The 16,399-nt window shown below is 41.2% G+C and overlaps 1 protein-coding gene across 5 annotated transcripts in view; it reads left to right on the top strand.

Annotated features, from left to right (window-relative positions):
- Positions 1–16,103, top strand: part of NDEL1 (nudE neurodevelopment protein 1 like 1) — a 28,987-nt gene extending 12,884 nt beyond the window's left edge. For 2 of the 5 annotated variants that reach the window (XR_010025202.1, XR_010025201.1), the window contains exons 3-11: positions 362–515; positions 1,820–1,968; positions 2,817–2,953; positions 4,379–4,552; positions 5,464–5,555; positions 7,833–7,984; positions 10,334–10,466; positions 11,458–11,482; positions 14,874–14,937. Coding sequence is in view for 3 of the 5 variants with exons in the window: in XM_063120433.1 (XP_062976503.1) it covers positions 362–515; positions 1,820–1,968; positions 2,817–2,953; positions 4,379–4,552; positions 5,464–5,555; positions 7,833–7,984; positions 10,334–10,433 (958 nt within the window). In the remaining 2 variants the exon portion in view is untranslated. Of the gene's footprint in view, positions 1–361; positions 516–1,819; positions 1,969–2,816; positions 2,954–4,378; positions 4,553–5,463; positions 5,556–7,832; positions 7,985–10,333; positions 10,467–11,457; positions 11,483–14,873 lie in introns of all 5 variants that reach the window. The other 3 variants (XM_063120435.1, XM_063120433.1, XM_063120434.1) reach the window with 3 other exon arrangements.
- Positions 16,104–16,399: the final 296 nt, after the last annotated feature.

The raw sequence follows: 16,399 nt of genomic DNA, 5'->3' as shown, positions 1-16,399 counted from the left end.
GATTTGTTTCTGCCAGAGAACAGGGTTATCTCTCTCCTATGTTTTAACAGTACAACATCTCAGTAGAGGCAGTTTTGAATATAACATATATTCAAGTAACAAAGGATTTTTCTTGGAAAAAATCTTAAATTTTTAAGTATCAAAGCAGAGATGCAGTTAATGTGCAAGGATTCTGTCAGTGTGTTTTCGCAACAGAGCCCTGATTAATATCCAAATAATAGACTTCACTTGATGCAGCAATAAATGCTTCACCCCTGTTGGGGGTTGATGGAGGAAAGGGATTATGGGCTTGCTAATACATTGACAAGATGGGGACATGGATGGAGTAATGCCGCACTCATTGCCACCATTCCTTTTACAGTTTCCAGGAGGCCCGTGAAGAGCTGGCAGAATTTCAAGAGGGCAGCAGAGAACTGGAAGCAGAGTTGGAAGCCCAGCTGGTACAGGCTGAACAGAGGAACCGAGACTTGCAAGCGGACAACCAAAGATTGAAGCAGGAAGTGGAAACTTTAAAGGTACAGCTGCACCTTTCATGGTGTTGTGAGGCTGTATATGGAACGGGGTGTATCTTGTTTGATGTTCTCAGCATTGTTGTAAAGCAGCCTTACTCAACCTGGTGCCCTCCAGAAGTTTTGGGGTTCAACTCTCAGCATCCCCAACCAGTATGCCCATGATCAGGAATCCTGGGAGTTGTATGTAGACCAAAACATCTGTATGGCATCAGATTGGGAAAGGTGCTATAAAGGCTACATTTAGTATGCAGGGCAATTTAATTGTGAAATATCCTTCCTTCAGTTCTTTTAGAGTCTTAGCTCACGGGCTTTAGATATTGAACATCAGTGATTTCTAATGACTCTCCTTACCTATGAGAGGTGAACTCGGCATTCTATTGTTGGAGTATATTCTGGGATGAGGGAATATTTTGGGAGAAACCTGTCTTGAAAGGTATCCACATTGCTCATGGTTGCCCTCTGGTTTCAGGGATGTAAGATTGAGCTTGGACTTACAAGACAGAGTCAACTGCCAACTGCTCCATTACTTTGATAAGCCATGCAGGTCTTTGAAGAATTAATGACATTACCTGCCATAAACCCAGAAGAACGCTTAACTGGTTTTTCCCTGGGAAGAGTACTTTTTCTGATAACTATCCAGCATAGTGAAAATCAGATGCTTTGGAGTCTGAGATGCTTTTAAAGACTAGTCCTGGCAATATTGTTCTCTTACTGGAGAGTCCCTCTTGTTCCTGCCCATCTCATATGTGAATCTGCTATTCAGAAATGCAGTAGACTTATGGGTGAAAAGTTAGCAGAAAATGTCTGAATCATGCAGGATGCTACCTTGTTTGCCTTTTTGCTAAGGTTAAGATCAGGGGTGGGCAACTTCTGGAGTCCATTTGCCCCTACCCCAACCATGGAGAGGCCACACGCTGCTGCCATATAACCAAATTTTCTGCCAAAATTCAGTGGTGTGGCAATGCAATAGGTAAAAAAGGGCTGATTTTTCTATAAAGCCAGCTGTTTTTTGTTGGTGTGTTGCTGAATTTCACCAACAAATCACTGCTTGCTTTCCTTCACACAAGGAAAACGCAGCCCTTTTGTGTTGCTATGCTACTGAATATCAGCAGCAAATGTGGTGGCAGTAGGGGCTTCAAAAAAGGAAAGGGGTGTGTGCATGTAGGGCACACGTTGCCCACCCCTGGCTCAGATAGTCACTTAATGTATCTGTAAATATGAATGTTTGTTTGACTGAAGGACTCCCTTTAAGCCTCTTAGTATAATTTCAAATGGGCGGAATTCTTAATTCTGTCTTGTGTTTTCAGGAGAAGCTTGAGCATCAGTATGCACAGAACTACAAGCAAGTGTCAATGTTGGAAGATGACTTGGGCCAGACACGGGCAATTAAAGACCAGCTGCATAAATATGTGAGAGAGCTAGAGCAATCCAATGATGACCTCGAGCGTGCTAAAAGGTAAGGGCCATCATGTTGATGGTAGTCAGTTGGAACTGTTCCAGAAGTCATGCATTAATATAAAGGCACGCCAGAATCATACTTTTCCTTTTGCCTCAGCCTTTACATGTCAAACTCTTGCAAACTCTATTAAACAAAGTCTGACTCCTAATTTGTGTATGTAGTAGAATCTGTGGCTGATGTTGAAAGTTTCTCTCTAGCATGATGACTCAGATTCAGAATTTTACTGCTGCATTTACTGCTCTTTTATTATAGTTAGAAGTGTTTCAGTGCTGTGTTTTAATATTGTATTTTAATGTTGTGAATCGCTGAGAGATTCTATTATATTCAGTGGTGTGTAAATGTTACAAATCAATAAAATATGATCTAGGGAAAGTAATCATCAGTTTCTGCTCTTCTTGGAGCCCACAGGAGCTGGTTGGTGGTGCAATATTTACTACCTAAAATAGTGTCTGAAGTGTTTTTTGTTAAAGTGAAGTCTTACTCTAATTGGTTACAGGCCATCCTTTCAGATAAGTACCCAAAAATGCAGACTATATTTACCAGTGCATGTTTGGTATGATACCTTGAAAAGTGGGTCTGGTAAGCTACTTATTTGGAAGGATTCTTTATCTGGTTAATACACTAATTGCATTGCTGGATTAGAGCCCATGTAAATTCACTGTGCACCTATTACTGACATGGAGATCTGCCATCCTATTCTGCATTGTCCTGACCAGCCTACACAAATAGCTCCTAGGTTTGTTCATGTGTTTGTTCATGTTATCTCATGCTCTGTTATTGAACTCTATGTCTCTATCTATTAAATATATACTGAAGAGCTGTATCCTCTGGATTTTTATCTGTAGGGCCACAATTGTTTCCTTGGAAGACTTTGAACAAAGGCTAAATCAGGCCATAGAGAGAAATGCCTTTCTGGAAAGTGAGCTGGATGACAAGGAATCTCTGCTAGTTTCTGTACAAAGGCTGAAGGATGAAGCAAGAGGTACTGCTTAATCTACAGCTACTGCTTAGTTTCATAATGAAGGTGCTGACTGGCTGTCAAAGGTTGCAGGTGCACCTTCTAGTGAAGGAATGAAAAAAGAGTAAACCTGAGGCACAACTCTAAACCATATCTAATGTATTTAGTGGTAATATTTTTAGTGGTTCATGGAAACAGCGAAATCAGAATTATTTGAATCATTCTCAGACATGATTATTATTTTATTCATTACATTTATATACTTTATATAGCCAAAGCTCTCTGGGCAGTTCTAGGCAAGGTTCCGTTTGGGATGCTTTCTGTGGTAGGTATCATGCCCTTAAATAGGGTCTAGACTTGGTGATCTATTGGTCATTAAACCAAATACAATAAATATTTCCAGTCATACTGACCGCTTGTGCATGGGGTATGGGTGCCTTATTGCATGCATTTTCTGAATGGGTGCAGACAGGATTTGACGTGGAGTAACTTTGAAACCCCTTTGTACTCCTGTAATTTCCTTGGAAAATCCCTGGTTTGTGGAACATTTCTCAGAATGTGTTGAGCAGTCTGGAGATTAGTAGGGCTGCAGAATGCAGTTTTGCGAGGTGGTGCCAAAAGGGTTAAGTATTTTCAGTGCAGTTTGTCGCCCTGCTCCAGATACTTGTATGTCCATTTGCACCAAGTGCCTGTCTGTTGCTCAAGATTAGCTGCAACAGAAAAAAGAACTAGGCTCAGATGGGGGAGCACTGGGAATAGATTCCTTCCCCATTGTTGGAGCCCCAGTCTGAGTCAGGCCCAAGTGTTGTGCTATATGCCTGTTCCAAGTAAAGCATTTCAGTCCTTGAGAGGGTATAGCTGGCAAGACATTAAAAAGAGCTTGCCTTGCTTAATAATTTGATAAGTTAATTGTGTGTGTACGCAAATATTTTATAGACTTGGGCTCTTCCACATTTCATCAAGAAAGTAAGTGTAAGATGCCACTCAAGATATGAATCCATTGACTGACTGGCAAGCAGATGTTTGATTGCCAGGGTGCACATTCACATTGGTCGGTCCTCTTGGTGTGAAAGCTGGTAGCCAGATGCATCTCCACTCCTCTACAGAGGGGGTAGGGGAACAGATAGTTTTATTTGATGATCACTTTCCCTGTGCTTAAGGGCTACTCATTAACATTGTTTCCGTGTACTTTACACAATGGGGATTGTTTATATTGGCTTCAGGTTCTAGTGCAAAGGATGCCTGTCCAGTTTAGGCTTTCAGATCAAGGCATACAGAGCTACAGGCGATGTTCAGTTTTTGTGTCATTTGGCCTTTGAAGACAACAACTGTGGTGTAAGGGGGGGCTAGGGAATGAGTAGAACAGAAAGATGGATGGGACTAGGGATGGGGATGTGTGTTTCCAGTGCTAAGACACCAACTTCTGCAATATTTTCTTCCAATTTACAGATTTAAGGCAAGAATTAGCAGTACGGGAAAGACAACAGGAAGTAACCCGCAAGTCAGCTCCTAGTTCCCCAACGCTCGACTGTGAGAAGATGGATTCAGCTGTCCAAGCTTCACTCTCACTGCCAGCAACACCTGTTGGGAAAAGCTGTGAGAACAGCTTTCCTTCTCCAAAAGGTAGAAGATACATGAGCGCGTGTCGTGAATTTTTGTGTTGCTTATATTGCATATGGGTATAGAAACAGGTTTGATCATTTACACCACAGGTTCTACTACAGCCCATAGCTCTTGCATAGTTGTAGCTTTACTATCTGAGAAATGTTAGGCCAGTCTCAGCCAGAGTAGAAATTAGAGAACATTCTTAAACCATATAAAGACACAAATCCATCCTTGTGCATTATATAAGACTTATTTCCCCTTTGCCTCAGTTCCAGTGATAACATTCTATCTCATATAATAGTAATATAGATTGGGGAAATGGGGGATAAGAACTTAAAGGACTGTCAGTAAGAGCTGAGCTTCAGAATTATATATGGTGTGAGTTATGCTTCTTTTCCCTCTAATTCATATACTGAGGCAGCTCAGCATAGTCTGTACAAGCCTTATTCTTACAAGTCTTATTCTTGGCTTGTACAGGATGATTTATGTTTACAGTTGCAAATGAAGATGCCCAAACAGTTTGTATCTAGAACAGGGGAAAGCAGCCTGGTGCCCTCCCAATATTTTGAACTACAATTCCCATCATCCTCAGCCAGCATGACCAGTGGTTCTGGAATTATGTTTGCTGTAGTCCAAAACATCTGGACGACACCAGGTTACCTACTCCTGATCTAGAAAGTGATTAAACAGCTCAATTTTGCTGAGAGTAGCTAGATTGGATGGCATGCATGGCACTGCATTACTCTTGATCCCCAAATTTCAGATAAAGTATAGCTACCCTAGACTATGGGTATGATAACTATTTGTTGGGATCAGAGAATCCTAAAGAGAGGATGTTCTCAATTTCCTATTTTTTCATCCTGATTGCTTGGATTTTGTGCAAATATCAATCAGTGTGACTATCCTGTTTCCTTTGTGGATTTTTCCAGCTATTCCCAATGGCTTTGGTACCAGTCCTCTTACTCCATCTGCCAGGATATCTGCTCTCAACATCGTGGGTGATCTCCTAAGGAAAGTGGGGGTAAGAGCATTGGCTTGAACTATCTAGGACTCTTTTACCATCTTAGAAAGTTCCAGGGTTAGGTTTGTTTAAACATAACCCTAAGACTCTTCCTAGGTGCGATCACACATTCAGATTGGTTACACACTTCGATATGACCTGGAAGTCAAAGGACATTTCCTTAATAAGAATGTAAACAAAGTTGCAAAGTTTAAGTGATGCACGTGTATTTATTTTTTACTTTGTTTATCATAAATACATGCTGCTTATAAAGAAGTGAAGGCTTGGAAAAACTTGGAAAAATTAGCAAAAAACAAACAAAAACCCAATTGAAAAAAATTGAACAACTTTGGATTATGAAATATTTTCTTTTAGAATTTAAGATAAGGTGTTTAAATGTTATTACCCATCCTTTACTGCCCCAAAATGATTTCTAAAAACTATGTAATATGTAATAACACTTTTATAGAAAGGCTAGAGATCTAAAATGTGTGGAAATAATGAAGACATGAAGAAAATGTTTTTAATTCTTTCTGAAGGATTCCTAGCATAGTTATTCCTTCCATTACTTCTTAAAATTACTGATCTAGTGTAACTTTTACTGATAGACATTTAGGGATGCTCGAAGACACGTACAGTTTCCCAACATGTGAGTAGAGTTCCCATATCATTAATATGGAAGAAAATGTATGTTCTTGACAGTTTGGGTTTTATTCTACAGAGTTCTGTGGTTCTGGGTTTATTCTTGTTTGGTGCTATAGCAATTAATGTAGTTCTAATCTAAACCCCAAATATGGGGCGAAAAACCCCTTCTAGGTTATCCCACCACTGTCACCAGATGCGATAGAATAGCATGTGGATGATCCCAGCAGAGCATCTTTTTCTTTTAATTAAGTTTGAGGCTTGGGTGTATAGAACTCATTGCAACAGTTTTTAATAAAGTTCTCAATTAGACCTCATCACTAGGGAATGCCTTAGCTATTTCAACTGTTGTCAATAGAATAAACCCTCACTACCTGAAAGAAACTCACTAGCCTCGTTCCTATGGGGTATGCATGGGATTCACACGATCACTTGAGGCCACCTTTCAGAATGAACAAAAAAATAAAATATTCATTAATGGAAATAATTTACAAAAATGAATAAAATGTCACTTGTCAAATAGTAAGTTGAAATTGCTCAAATGTTCTTAAATTAAATATTGTTGCTTACTATTCGTAAGCTGAACCTTTCCCAGTTAAATAAAATCTTGATAGCTTTTCCTTCAGATCAGATTTCCCTAAGCTCCACCCCACAAATAGGAACAGGTTTAGGCATTTCCCTAAACTCCCTTATAAATAGGAACAGACACTGTATTACCAGTCTTCCTCTGCCTCCTGTTCTTCCAGTTTCTTCTGGCCTATCGTAGGATGCTAAAGATGTTTCAGGAACTACTTGCTGATGTTCCCTCTGGTCAGACATTAAGTGGGAAACTAAAATATGTTATGTATATCTTGGTATGTTAAATTTTAAAGTATCATTTATTCAGACAATAATTAAAAATGTACAAACTGAGTTTACTTTTAAAAGTTTTTGAATATAATGATAATTTTATGAGCAAACCAAGACTGTACCTAAAGCAGACTTCTCCAACCTGGTGCCTTCCAGATGGGAGCGGAAGTCCAAAATATCTAGAGGGCATCAAGTTGGGGAACGCTGTCCTACAGTGAAAAAAGTGAATTTAGTTTTTTCATTTTTTCCAAATGTTTCAAAAAATCCCAGAAAATAATGGGTTTTTTTCCTACGGCTTCAACGTTTCCATAAATTTTATATCTCTAGTTGCTAACATGCATATGTAATGCAATAAACAATCTGAAATAAACAATTAAAAACATAACAACAATAAAACAGAGCGCTGTTCCTGTGGATGCAATCCGATGTATACTTGCCTTCTAGCATTTCTGCTTCTCTTGCACCAAATACCTCTAGGACTGCTTCCAGTTCTTTCAGGCTGTTATCTTAAAAGGTGCAAATTGCAATTCCCTCTATTCTAGTTTTTGAAGGACAAGTGAGTGGCTGCTGTTTCAGGAATTTCTGTGCTTAAGAAACCTGGTATTTCATCATATTTGGAAAACCAATTTGTATTCAAGTACATACTCTTAAATTCAGTACCTCTTAAGTGGAGGCTAATGACTGACTGCACATAGCCAGGCCTTGAGTCATTCATCAGGCTTTTTATTGTGTCGACTCTGCTTTCTCTATTCCCTCCTCAAGGTGAATTACTTTCAATAAAGAGCTCTCTTTTTCACTCTTTCTCAGGCTTTGGAATCCAAATTAGCTGCTTGTAGAAACTTTGCAAAGGACCAGGCAACACGGAAATCTTATGTTTCAGGGAACATAAACAGTAGCATGATCAACAGCAATGGCATGAAGTTCTGTCATTCAGGACATACGACATTCTACGACAAAGCGTAAGTTTAAGTTATGCTTGGGGCTCTGCCAGGGTTGCATTCGAATAGGCAAAAGTTTTGGTCCCCGGGGCCTCTTTCTTGTGGATGTGGGCTGCAACCTCTGGGAAGCACATCATCTACACATCTCTGTTAAGCCAGAGAACAGGATACTTTTTCCCCTTCTGAGGATGGGAACCTGAACTTTCATATTCTCCAATTTGTAGTAGTGCTTGGAAGCTGGTAAAACACGTTAAGAGAGGGTCCTTCAATTGTTAAGCTAGAGTAGGGAAAGTGTACCTATTATGTAGGGCTTCAAAGTAAGGGCACAAGGTCAGAAGTGCTTCACTTTTTGTGGCATGTCATGCTTTGGTTTCCTCCCAAGAGTAAAGTAAGACTGATAAGTGAAGAACAACTGAGCCTTTAATTACCATTGGTTAGTAACTTCTGTATTTGTAAGGTACTGAGTCATATATTGTCAGCCATGTATCTACTCTTTCCTGCACTTTTGCCTTTTATGGTGATAACTTGGTTTGGAATCATTGTACCTAAAACAAATATATTATTTAAAATATTTGTAACACTGCCCCCCTCCCCAGTTGACTAAATTTTCAGCTTGGCTAGCAAGATACACTAGAAACAATATGAAACTATAGCAAAACTTAAAACCTCTTACGAATATTATTAGCAGAAACATTAAACAAAGCAGCAGAAACAAGAAAAGGAGCTAACTGGGATAACAGAAAAGGCCACCAGAAGAGGGCTGTGCTGGCCTGTCATCTAAAAGCCAATAGGCAAGGAGCAAGGTGAAATTCCCTAGGGAGGGAATTCCATAGCTTCGGTGCCACCACAAAGAAGTTCCTGTCCCACACCATCTTGCCACCATACATCAGGTGGACCTTAAAGTATCTTGGGCTGAGCTTGTTTATGACTTTAAAGGTCAAAATCAACATTTCAAGTTTGTCCTAGAAATGAACTGGGAGTTGACCACTGAACATTGCAAAATTAGAGTGTAGGCTAGCACCTACATTTTGAACCAATTGTAGTTCCTGGACACTTTTCAAAGGCAGCCCCTCATAGATGGCATAAGAACAGTCTAATATAGATGGGATAAGGCTTGAATAACCACTATTAAAAAAATTTGTGTAGAAGCTCTGTTGGCTACCTTTTATGCCTGGCTGATTGGTATTTCCTGTATAGCTTGTAGGCCAAGCTGTATCCTGGCAATTTGCACATTGGTATGGTAGGAAATTGCTTGCAGATGCTCTTAGTACCAATGTGAATACTACCTGTGGTTTGCAGACCAGTATTGCAGCAGAAGAAAACAAGCATGACTGCTTCATGGTCTCAAATCCCAAGGCAAGCTTCTTAACACCCACGCTTGCTATCTTGAGCCATGCTGTGAACCATAAGTAGATTGTAAGGTGGGAAGGGTCACTCTTAGTCAGGTTCCCATAGTACCTGTTTGCTCGGCTGGTTGGTGTCATGCGAGGTGCAGTTGACCCTCCAGAATTGTTCCAGGCTTATGTGTGTTTTGTAACGGCCCTCTGTTGCTGCACCAAAGTCTTCCATCATGTGCTTCCTCTATTCCATTCTGCATAAGCTAATCTCATGCTGTCTTTCACTCTTTTCTCTGCTTTCTACTATGCTGATCCCTGCATTTGTATCAGCCCGGCTCTCACACTCCAGGTTCCTCCCCAAGGCCCTTTTCAGCAAAGTTTTCCCCAAACCTGCCTCATTCTCACTTAGCTTAAATTTGTGCAACCACCAGACTTCCTTCCATGTGTCAAACCCTGAACTCTGTCTTCATCTTGTCATATCCCATTTAAGATACATTACAAGAATTCTGTTTTTTGTACAGCAACTAGCACATATGTAGAGCAAAGTAAGTGTTTGAACAGTAAGTAATAGGTAGCTGCAGCCCTCCTTCTAGACAGTGGTTAGGTATATGCTGCCTAAAGGTAGGATAGTATATCTGGGGAACAAAACCTTGCTCTGAGGTTTATACCATAAAAACAAGTGCATAGGCTCTTCTTGGGCCACAAGCCATCCAAGTGACCCAGAAGCTTGCATATAAGTATCAACGACCATCTCTTTTCTCAACTGCTTCTGCTTTTGGCCCAGTGTTGGCACTTGATGGCTTTGCATCATATCCCTCTTCCTGTACTGCATCCCCTTGTCCCCATCCCCTTCCCACACCGTTAAGTCCAACTATGAACTATTTTCATAGAGTTGAGCACCAAATTGTGAATTGGCTACCATCACCACATTGCCATGCTGGCTAGCGCTGGGCTATAGTTTGTCATGGCATGGAAAGTGAGCTCAGGCATGCCCTTTCTTCTCGTCCTCTCCTTTCTCTCTCTCTTTCTCTAGCCCCTGTAGTCTTCTCCCTGCCCCCAATTGTCGCTGGATCCTGAAACAACCACGTATGCTTGTGGACCCAACCCAAACTGCTGCTGCTGCCGCCTTATGAACGGCCTGTGGTTGGGTGGTGGGACTGACTGAGGTAACTCGCTCATTGCTGTACTGCTGGCTTTGCTACTGTTCTGCTAGTTGCATGATATGCACTGTTGGCTCTCTAAGGTGCATTAGAGTTGAGTGGCCACTAAATTGGTGGTGGGAAGGGTACCTTGCTGTTGATTGAAGAACAATTGCAGCTGACTGAGTCATGCGAACAACCAGTGAAGTGTTCCGTGTACAGGAAGTTTATTGAAGTCAGTGTTATGTCATCGCTGTTGAGGTTTGGAACCAAGAGAGTTTAGGTGGAGTTTGTAACTTGGGCTGAATCTGAAAGTAAATTTGTTTAGTGAAGTGATCTCATTGAAGTCTGAGTGCTTCACCTCTGGACGAATGGGTGGTGGCTGAGATGACATAGTGTACAGTCTTTTTTGAGTTTGTCCTCTGGACATCCTTGCCAAAAGAGTACAGTTAGGTGTGTTCCTTGCTTTGAGTTCAGTTCAGAATGGTTTGTCATGACAATGCCATCAGCAGAGCATGCCTTGGATCCCAATCCAAGGCAGAATTGCATGTGGTCTGCTTTGTACCTTGCATTAGCTTGGCATTAATGTACCACATCCTTAAATTCTAAACACAACTGTCTTGATGAAGTTGTACTAGCTATTGCTAAAAAACAGTAAGCCCTCCCCAGACCACTGATTTTGGTACCAGAAATATATGCAATAAACATGAATGCACGTGTGCAAGCAGAGGCCCTCTACAATGTTTGCAATGAGGGGATTGAAAATATGTATCATATTTGTTTAAACATGTTTCCGAAGTAACGTAAACATGTAGGTAGTAAATTGGATTGATTCTTTGCAACTCTAACTTTGCTGTGCTGTTCACTAGAATTTGTAAAGCAATTCCTCCCTTTGAGTTTAAGGACTAAATGGGTTCTAAGAATTCACTGGTGGTTTCACTTTTTTTGCTTCTGAAAATGCTTCTGGCAAAACTTGTATTTTTAATATGAATTGTTTCCATCTCTCCTCTCTGGATAGGTCAGATTCCCTGCGTATTTCATGGGTAACTGCAACTGTTTGGTGTGATGAGCTTGCCTGATGCTTGGAGATGAGTGTGTGTGTTGCCCATCATGGCTATGGGACTGAGATACTAACCTTGTGGCTATACTTTGAATTGGTTTTTGGCATGTAACTAGATTGATGGGTTTCATATAGCAAGAGTGTCAGTCTTCTGTTGGACTCTGTCCTCCATGCATGTCATTTGAGTGGAAGAAGTAATGAGAGGCAGAACTGAGAAAGCTCTGGCGTGGGCTGGTCCATGAAGTCACGAAGAGTCAGAAGCGACTGAACGAATAAACAAATATATAATTTCTTGGATGGGTCGGGGGAATTGGAGCCATGAAAAAACAGCTTCTCCACACACCCCTTCCTCAGGGTGGGGGGAAAATGAAATTTGGGGACAAAATTAAACACATACATTTCTAACAGTTCAAAACTTGTTTTAATAATATAAAATCATGATATATGTTAGCATTTAGAATTGTACTGTTTTATATGTTTATATGAAGTTTAAAATTATAAATGCTTGAATTGTATTAATTGTATTCAAGCAATAATTACAAATATACTCACAGAGATGGGGCAGTAAACTTCTGATCCTTATGATATTTAAACATATCTTGGTTTTTGCCACTTGGAAAAATAGGACCAAAAATTAAGTTTAAAACCAAAATCATCACCAGTGTATTAAACAAAAGGAAGTTTTTTTTAATTTGGTCTTTGAAACAGTCTCCTTTCCACATTCAACCTTGTTCTGAAACAGTACAAAAGATCTGTAGCAGCATGGGATGATGTGGGATGAATAAATGCACCACCCGCAATTATCCCTTTTTAATCTGTTTATAATTCTTTAAAAAAAGAAAGAGTGTCTGTAGCTTAATAGATGTTCAGGACTATACATAAATCTGGTTATTGATTTAATTTTATAACAACCTTAAACTCTTTAAGGCCAACCCCACCCACACCTCACCTTGTCCAGGTGTTGGCCAGGTAGGCCATCCTTTCCTCCCTCTCCCCACCCCCACCCCAGCCATGCTGGCAGGGCGGGGAAGGAACATGTTCATTTGCTTCTTGATGGACTTCAATAAACTGAAGGTTTGCATGGAATAAAACAAGCTTTTCTACTCTTTTGCATGTTAGTTTGTCAATGAAACATAATCTGTTTCATCATTTGGCATGCACATTTCCTAACAGACTATTTTCTTCCACATGCTACAGAAGGTGGGAGGAATCAGAAGCAGGCTTTGACAGTTTTGTCTACAGGACACAATTGGCAATACTGTAGATTAGCAAGTGTGTTGAGGGAGTAAAGTTTAGGTAACACAATATTTTCAGCATTTCAATCATTCAAAAGAAAATTCATGAATGGCTTTTCAGTTTTCCCCCAATGCCTATTTTTTCCAATAAAAAATGGCGAGAAAGGCTGTAGGATGTTGTCTCAGCTGCCCAATCATTCCATCTTTGCCCTAACACAGGCAGTCATTTCTATTTTTGAGTGAAAGGCGGTATGCCACAAGTGAGCGTCTTGGAGAGATTTCAACTGAGTTTAGACAACATGATAGTGGTGGGTTAAATAGTCAACGGTTGGTTATTGTATTGTTTGTCGGGACTTTGTCACACCACGGTTGGTTATTCAGCCAAAATAACCAACGCAAATAACCAACTCTGTGCAGAGTTGACTTGGAACAACCATTGGTTATCGTGTCATGTGTTGGGCACTGCTGACTACTTTGTCGCACACAGTTGGTTATTTTTGGCGGCTACGAAGTTCCCTGGCAAGAGCAACCAAAGTGGTGCTGCCGCTGTAGCCCAGCTGACAACTCACAATGGCTGATGGGATACCAGCAGGAGGTCTAAGGAGGGAGAGAGGGGGAATGTGTCAATCAAACACACTGTTGACTAATAGGGTCACCAAATTCCAGGCCCTGTAGGAGTTAGTTTCTTCTACAGTGTGCATCACAAAACTGCTACGTGCATCACAAAACTGTTGTATTTGTGTGTAAGGTTGGGAGCCTAGAACAATGTACGTTCATGATCATGCTACAAGTTTGGAATCCAGCTTCCAGTGCAGAATCTGGCATCTCTCGGACTCTTAATATTTACAAAAATGAACCTACTCCAGGTAGTCCAGAAAATCTTCAAGACAAAGGTAGCTTGTGCTGACCAGATAGGATCTGGATAGTGTGTGTAATGGTTAGGCAATTTAACTTGCTTTGTTATCACACCCCCATGTCTTTCCCAGTGGATCCCAGCATAACTTTCTGTCCACTATCATCATACAGGAAATATATAGGGGAATTTCTGCTAATTGGAAAAACAGAATAAAGTACCCAAATAATGGATTTACTTACTCAGAAACACTTGTCAAAACTTTTTATATTTATTGATTGATTTAGAATTTTTAAAATGCTATATTTTAGAAATGCTGAATGTCAGCATTCCCAACTCTTGTACTATTATATGTCACAATTCACAAAATTGCAGTTAAGAAATAGGATGGGCCGGTTCGCATGTCACAGTAATTCACTCGTGGATCTCTGAGACATACGCTGGCCACCATTTTGAATATACAGTCCGTGGCCGGGGGTTGTTCTAAGTCTGAGGATTGTTTAACCCTCAACCCATGACACCCGGGTTCCTCAGTGTGTCCCTCCCATAGTTTGCATGTTCACTGTGGTGGCTGGCATGTGTCTCAGTAGCCTATCCTGATGTGTGAACTAGGCCGGTGTCTCTGTGAGCCATCTAGTCCATTTGTAATTATGTTTGCTTTTGTTCTGGGATGCACCAGGAGAGGTTGCCACATTCCCATGCGGCTTGTCTCTGGCACATGTAGTAGTCATTGTGTCCAGTTTCTCTGTGCCTTTTTTCAAATATAGGATGGATCTAAGAGGCAAGGTGATGGAAACAGAGGCTGGTTTAGTATATGTGCAGGCAGGGAGGAAATGAGCACCCTCCACTCTGGGTCGAATGTTACTTGTTCAGCTCTTGCTACTTCCCAGTGGTTTTTGAAGAAGCTGGCAAAATGGAATGTTTTTATATAGATATGTGTGTGGAGTGGGGGTGAGTGTAATTGGTGTATCTGTGGATCAGCAGGCAGTCCTGTCACCTGGTGAAAGTGCAAAGGCTTCTATTTATTATTTATTAAATTTGTGCCTTACCTTTCTGCAAACATCTAAGAGTATGCAGCTGTAACATAACCAACATATGAATAACAGTCTTTTGGACTTTCCCAGTTCAGCTGCGCACACTGAGCATGTCTTCCTTGACTGTTACCACAGCACTCCCCTCTCCTATGCTATAGGGTTCAGCTTTGCACCCATTGCTAGAGTAGAGCTCCAAATGCAGTTTTACCTGTTGGTACAACTTATTTACCATTTTCTCTCATTGATCCCTAGGGCAGTCAACGGCTTTGATCAAGGCCCGCCACCAGGTCTAGGAGGGTCCAGACCATCGTCAGCACCAGGCATGCTCCCTCTGAGCGTATGAATGGGATGCAAGGCCATGATGGGACTTGAGATTAGTTCTTGAAGGAACAAGAAGAGCTGCTTGCGATACTTTTCCGTTAGTGCCCCCTGCTGGAGCTGCGTGGTTGCTGCAGTACCCAGAAGCTGCGCGGAGAAGAACCCAGCACACACACAGCACTCCTTATGTCAATACAATCTATTTTCTTCTATTTCCATCGTGGACGTTCTTTAACGTGGTCACCGCTGATGTCTGTCTCACAGGATGCTGGAGTTGCACTTGCCCAAATCACCTTCCTTCTCTTCTCCCCTCCCCCATTTTGTTCCTTGGCTAAGTTGGCCCTGCATTGATGCTGGATGACCCCTTAGCAACTTTCCCCCACTTTTTCACACTGCTCTCCCTTTCTCCAAACCTTGCACTTAGGCACACAAGATCCCTGTGCTTTCTCTTTTCTGGATGAGTCAATTCATGTTCAAGGGAGGTCAGGGAAGGCTTAGAACTCCCCTGGTCAGCTGATGGACTTGGGATGCAGAATGAACCTGTGTGGACCTTCCATACTCCCAATGAAACTATGAGGGGGTCTTAGTACCTGACACAGCACTCCTGCTAAAGATCTGGGATGTGGGCCATGGAGAATATCTAGATGTGGCATCCCCTATGTGGAGCACAAGAAATGTATGTGCAATTATCTCTCTGTTCACCAAAGCGGATTGTTTTTAAAATGGAGAAACACCCCCAATTTAGCGATTCCTTTCCAGTCAGCTTCATCTTGTGCAGCTGACTTTGCCTATTTTATTTCAAGAGAGCTGTACTTTGGGGCTCTGGCTGCTTAGTGTGAATTGCCCAAGAGCAAGGGAAGGAGAAGGGAATCAAAGCCAGGGAAGGCTAGGAGCAAATTGCCACTCACAGCTTGGATTTTGTCAGCCCTTTTCCTGTGTGTCCTTTGCTGCATTGACTGTTTACATTTGTTTTACTGTACATAGATTTGTAAACATATTATCTTTGCCTAAGATATTTGTACATAACTTGGGCTTTGTAGCTTTATTTATTCAGAATCTCTGAGGCATGTTTTCCCTAGAACAGTGTGTCAGATTTCTGTGGTGACTGCCATCCTGTGGTTTAACAAGAGAGATGGTCCAAAAATAAAGATCTTTTAATGTGGACACATTGGCTTTTGCAGAAAAGATGTTTCTGCCTGCACTTTGTGTTTGGTTTTGTGCTTTGATTGCTGGTATTTCAGCGGTGTGGTGGTATCATTGCACAAAGAAGAGCCCACTTTCCACTCTTGTTGTGCTGAGGAATAATGGTACAGATGGGAAGAACTGTTTGGGTGGCTTTGGGTACCTGCATTTGGCTGGTGGTGCAGGCTCTTCTCATTATGAAGGGAAATGACACGGGTTTTCTCCTGCAGATGTGACTTGTAACTAGTACAGCATAAATAGGAAGGCGATTGCTTATT

The sequence above is a fragment of the Elgaria multicarinata genome, chromosome 3 (genome assembly GCF_023053635.1).
Source record: "Elgaria multicarinata webbii isolate HBS135686 ecotype San Diego chromosome 3, rElgMul1.1.pri, whole genome shotgun sequence".
Lineage (NCBI taxonomy): Eukaryota > Metazoa > Chordata > Lepidosauria > Squamata > Anguidae > Elgaria > Elgaria multicarinata.
This window is presented reverse-complemented; position numbering and strand designations above follow the sequence as displayed.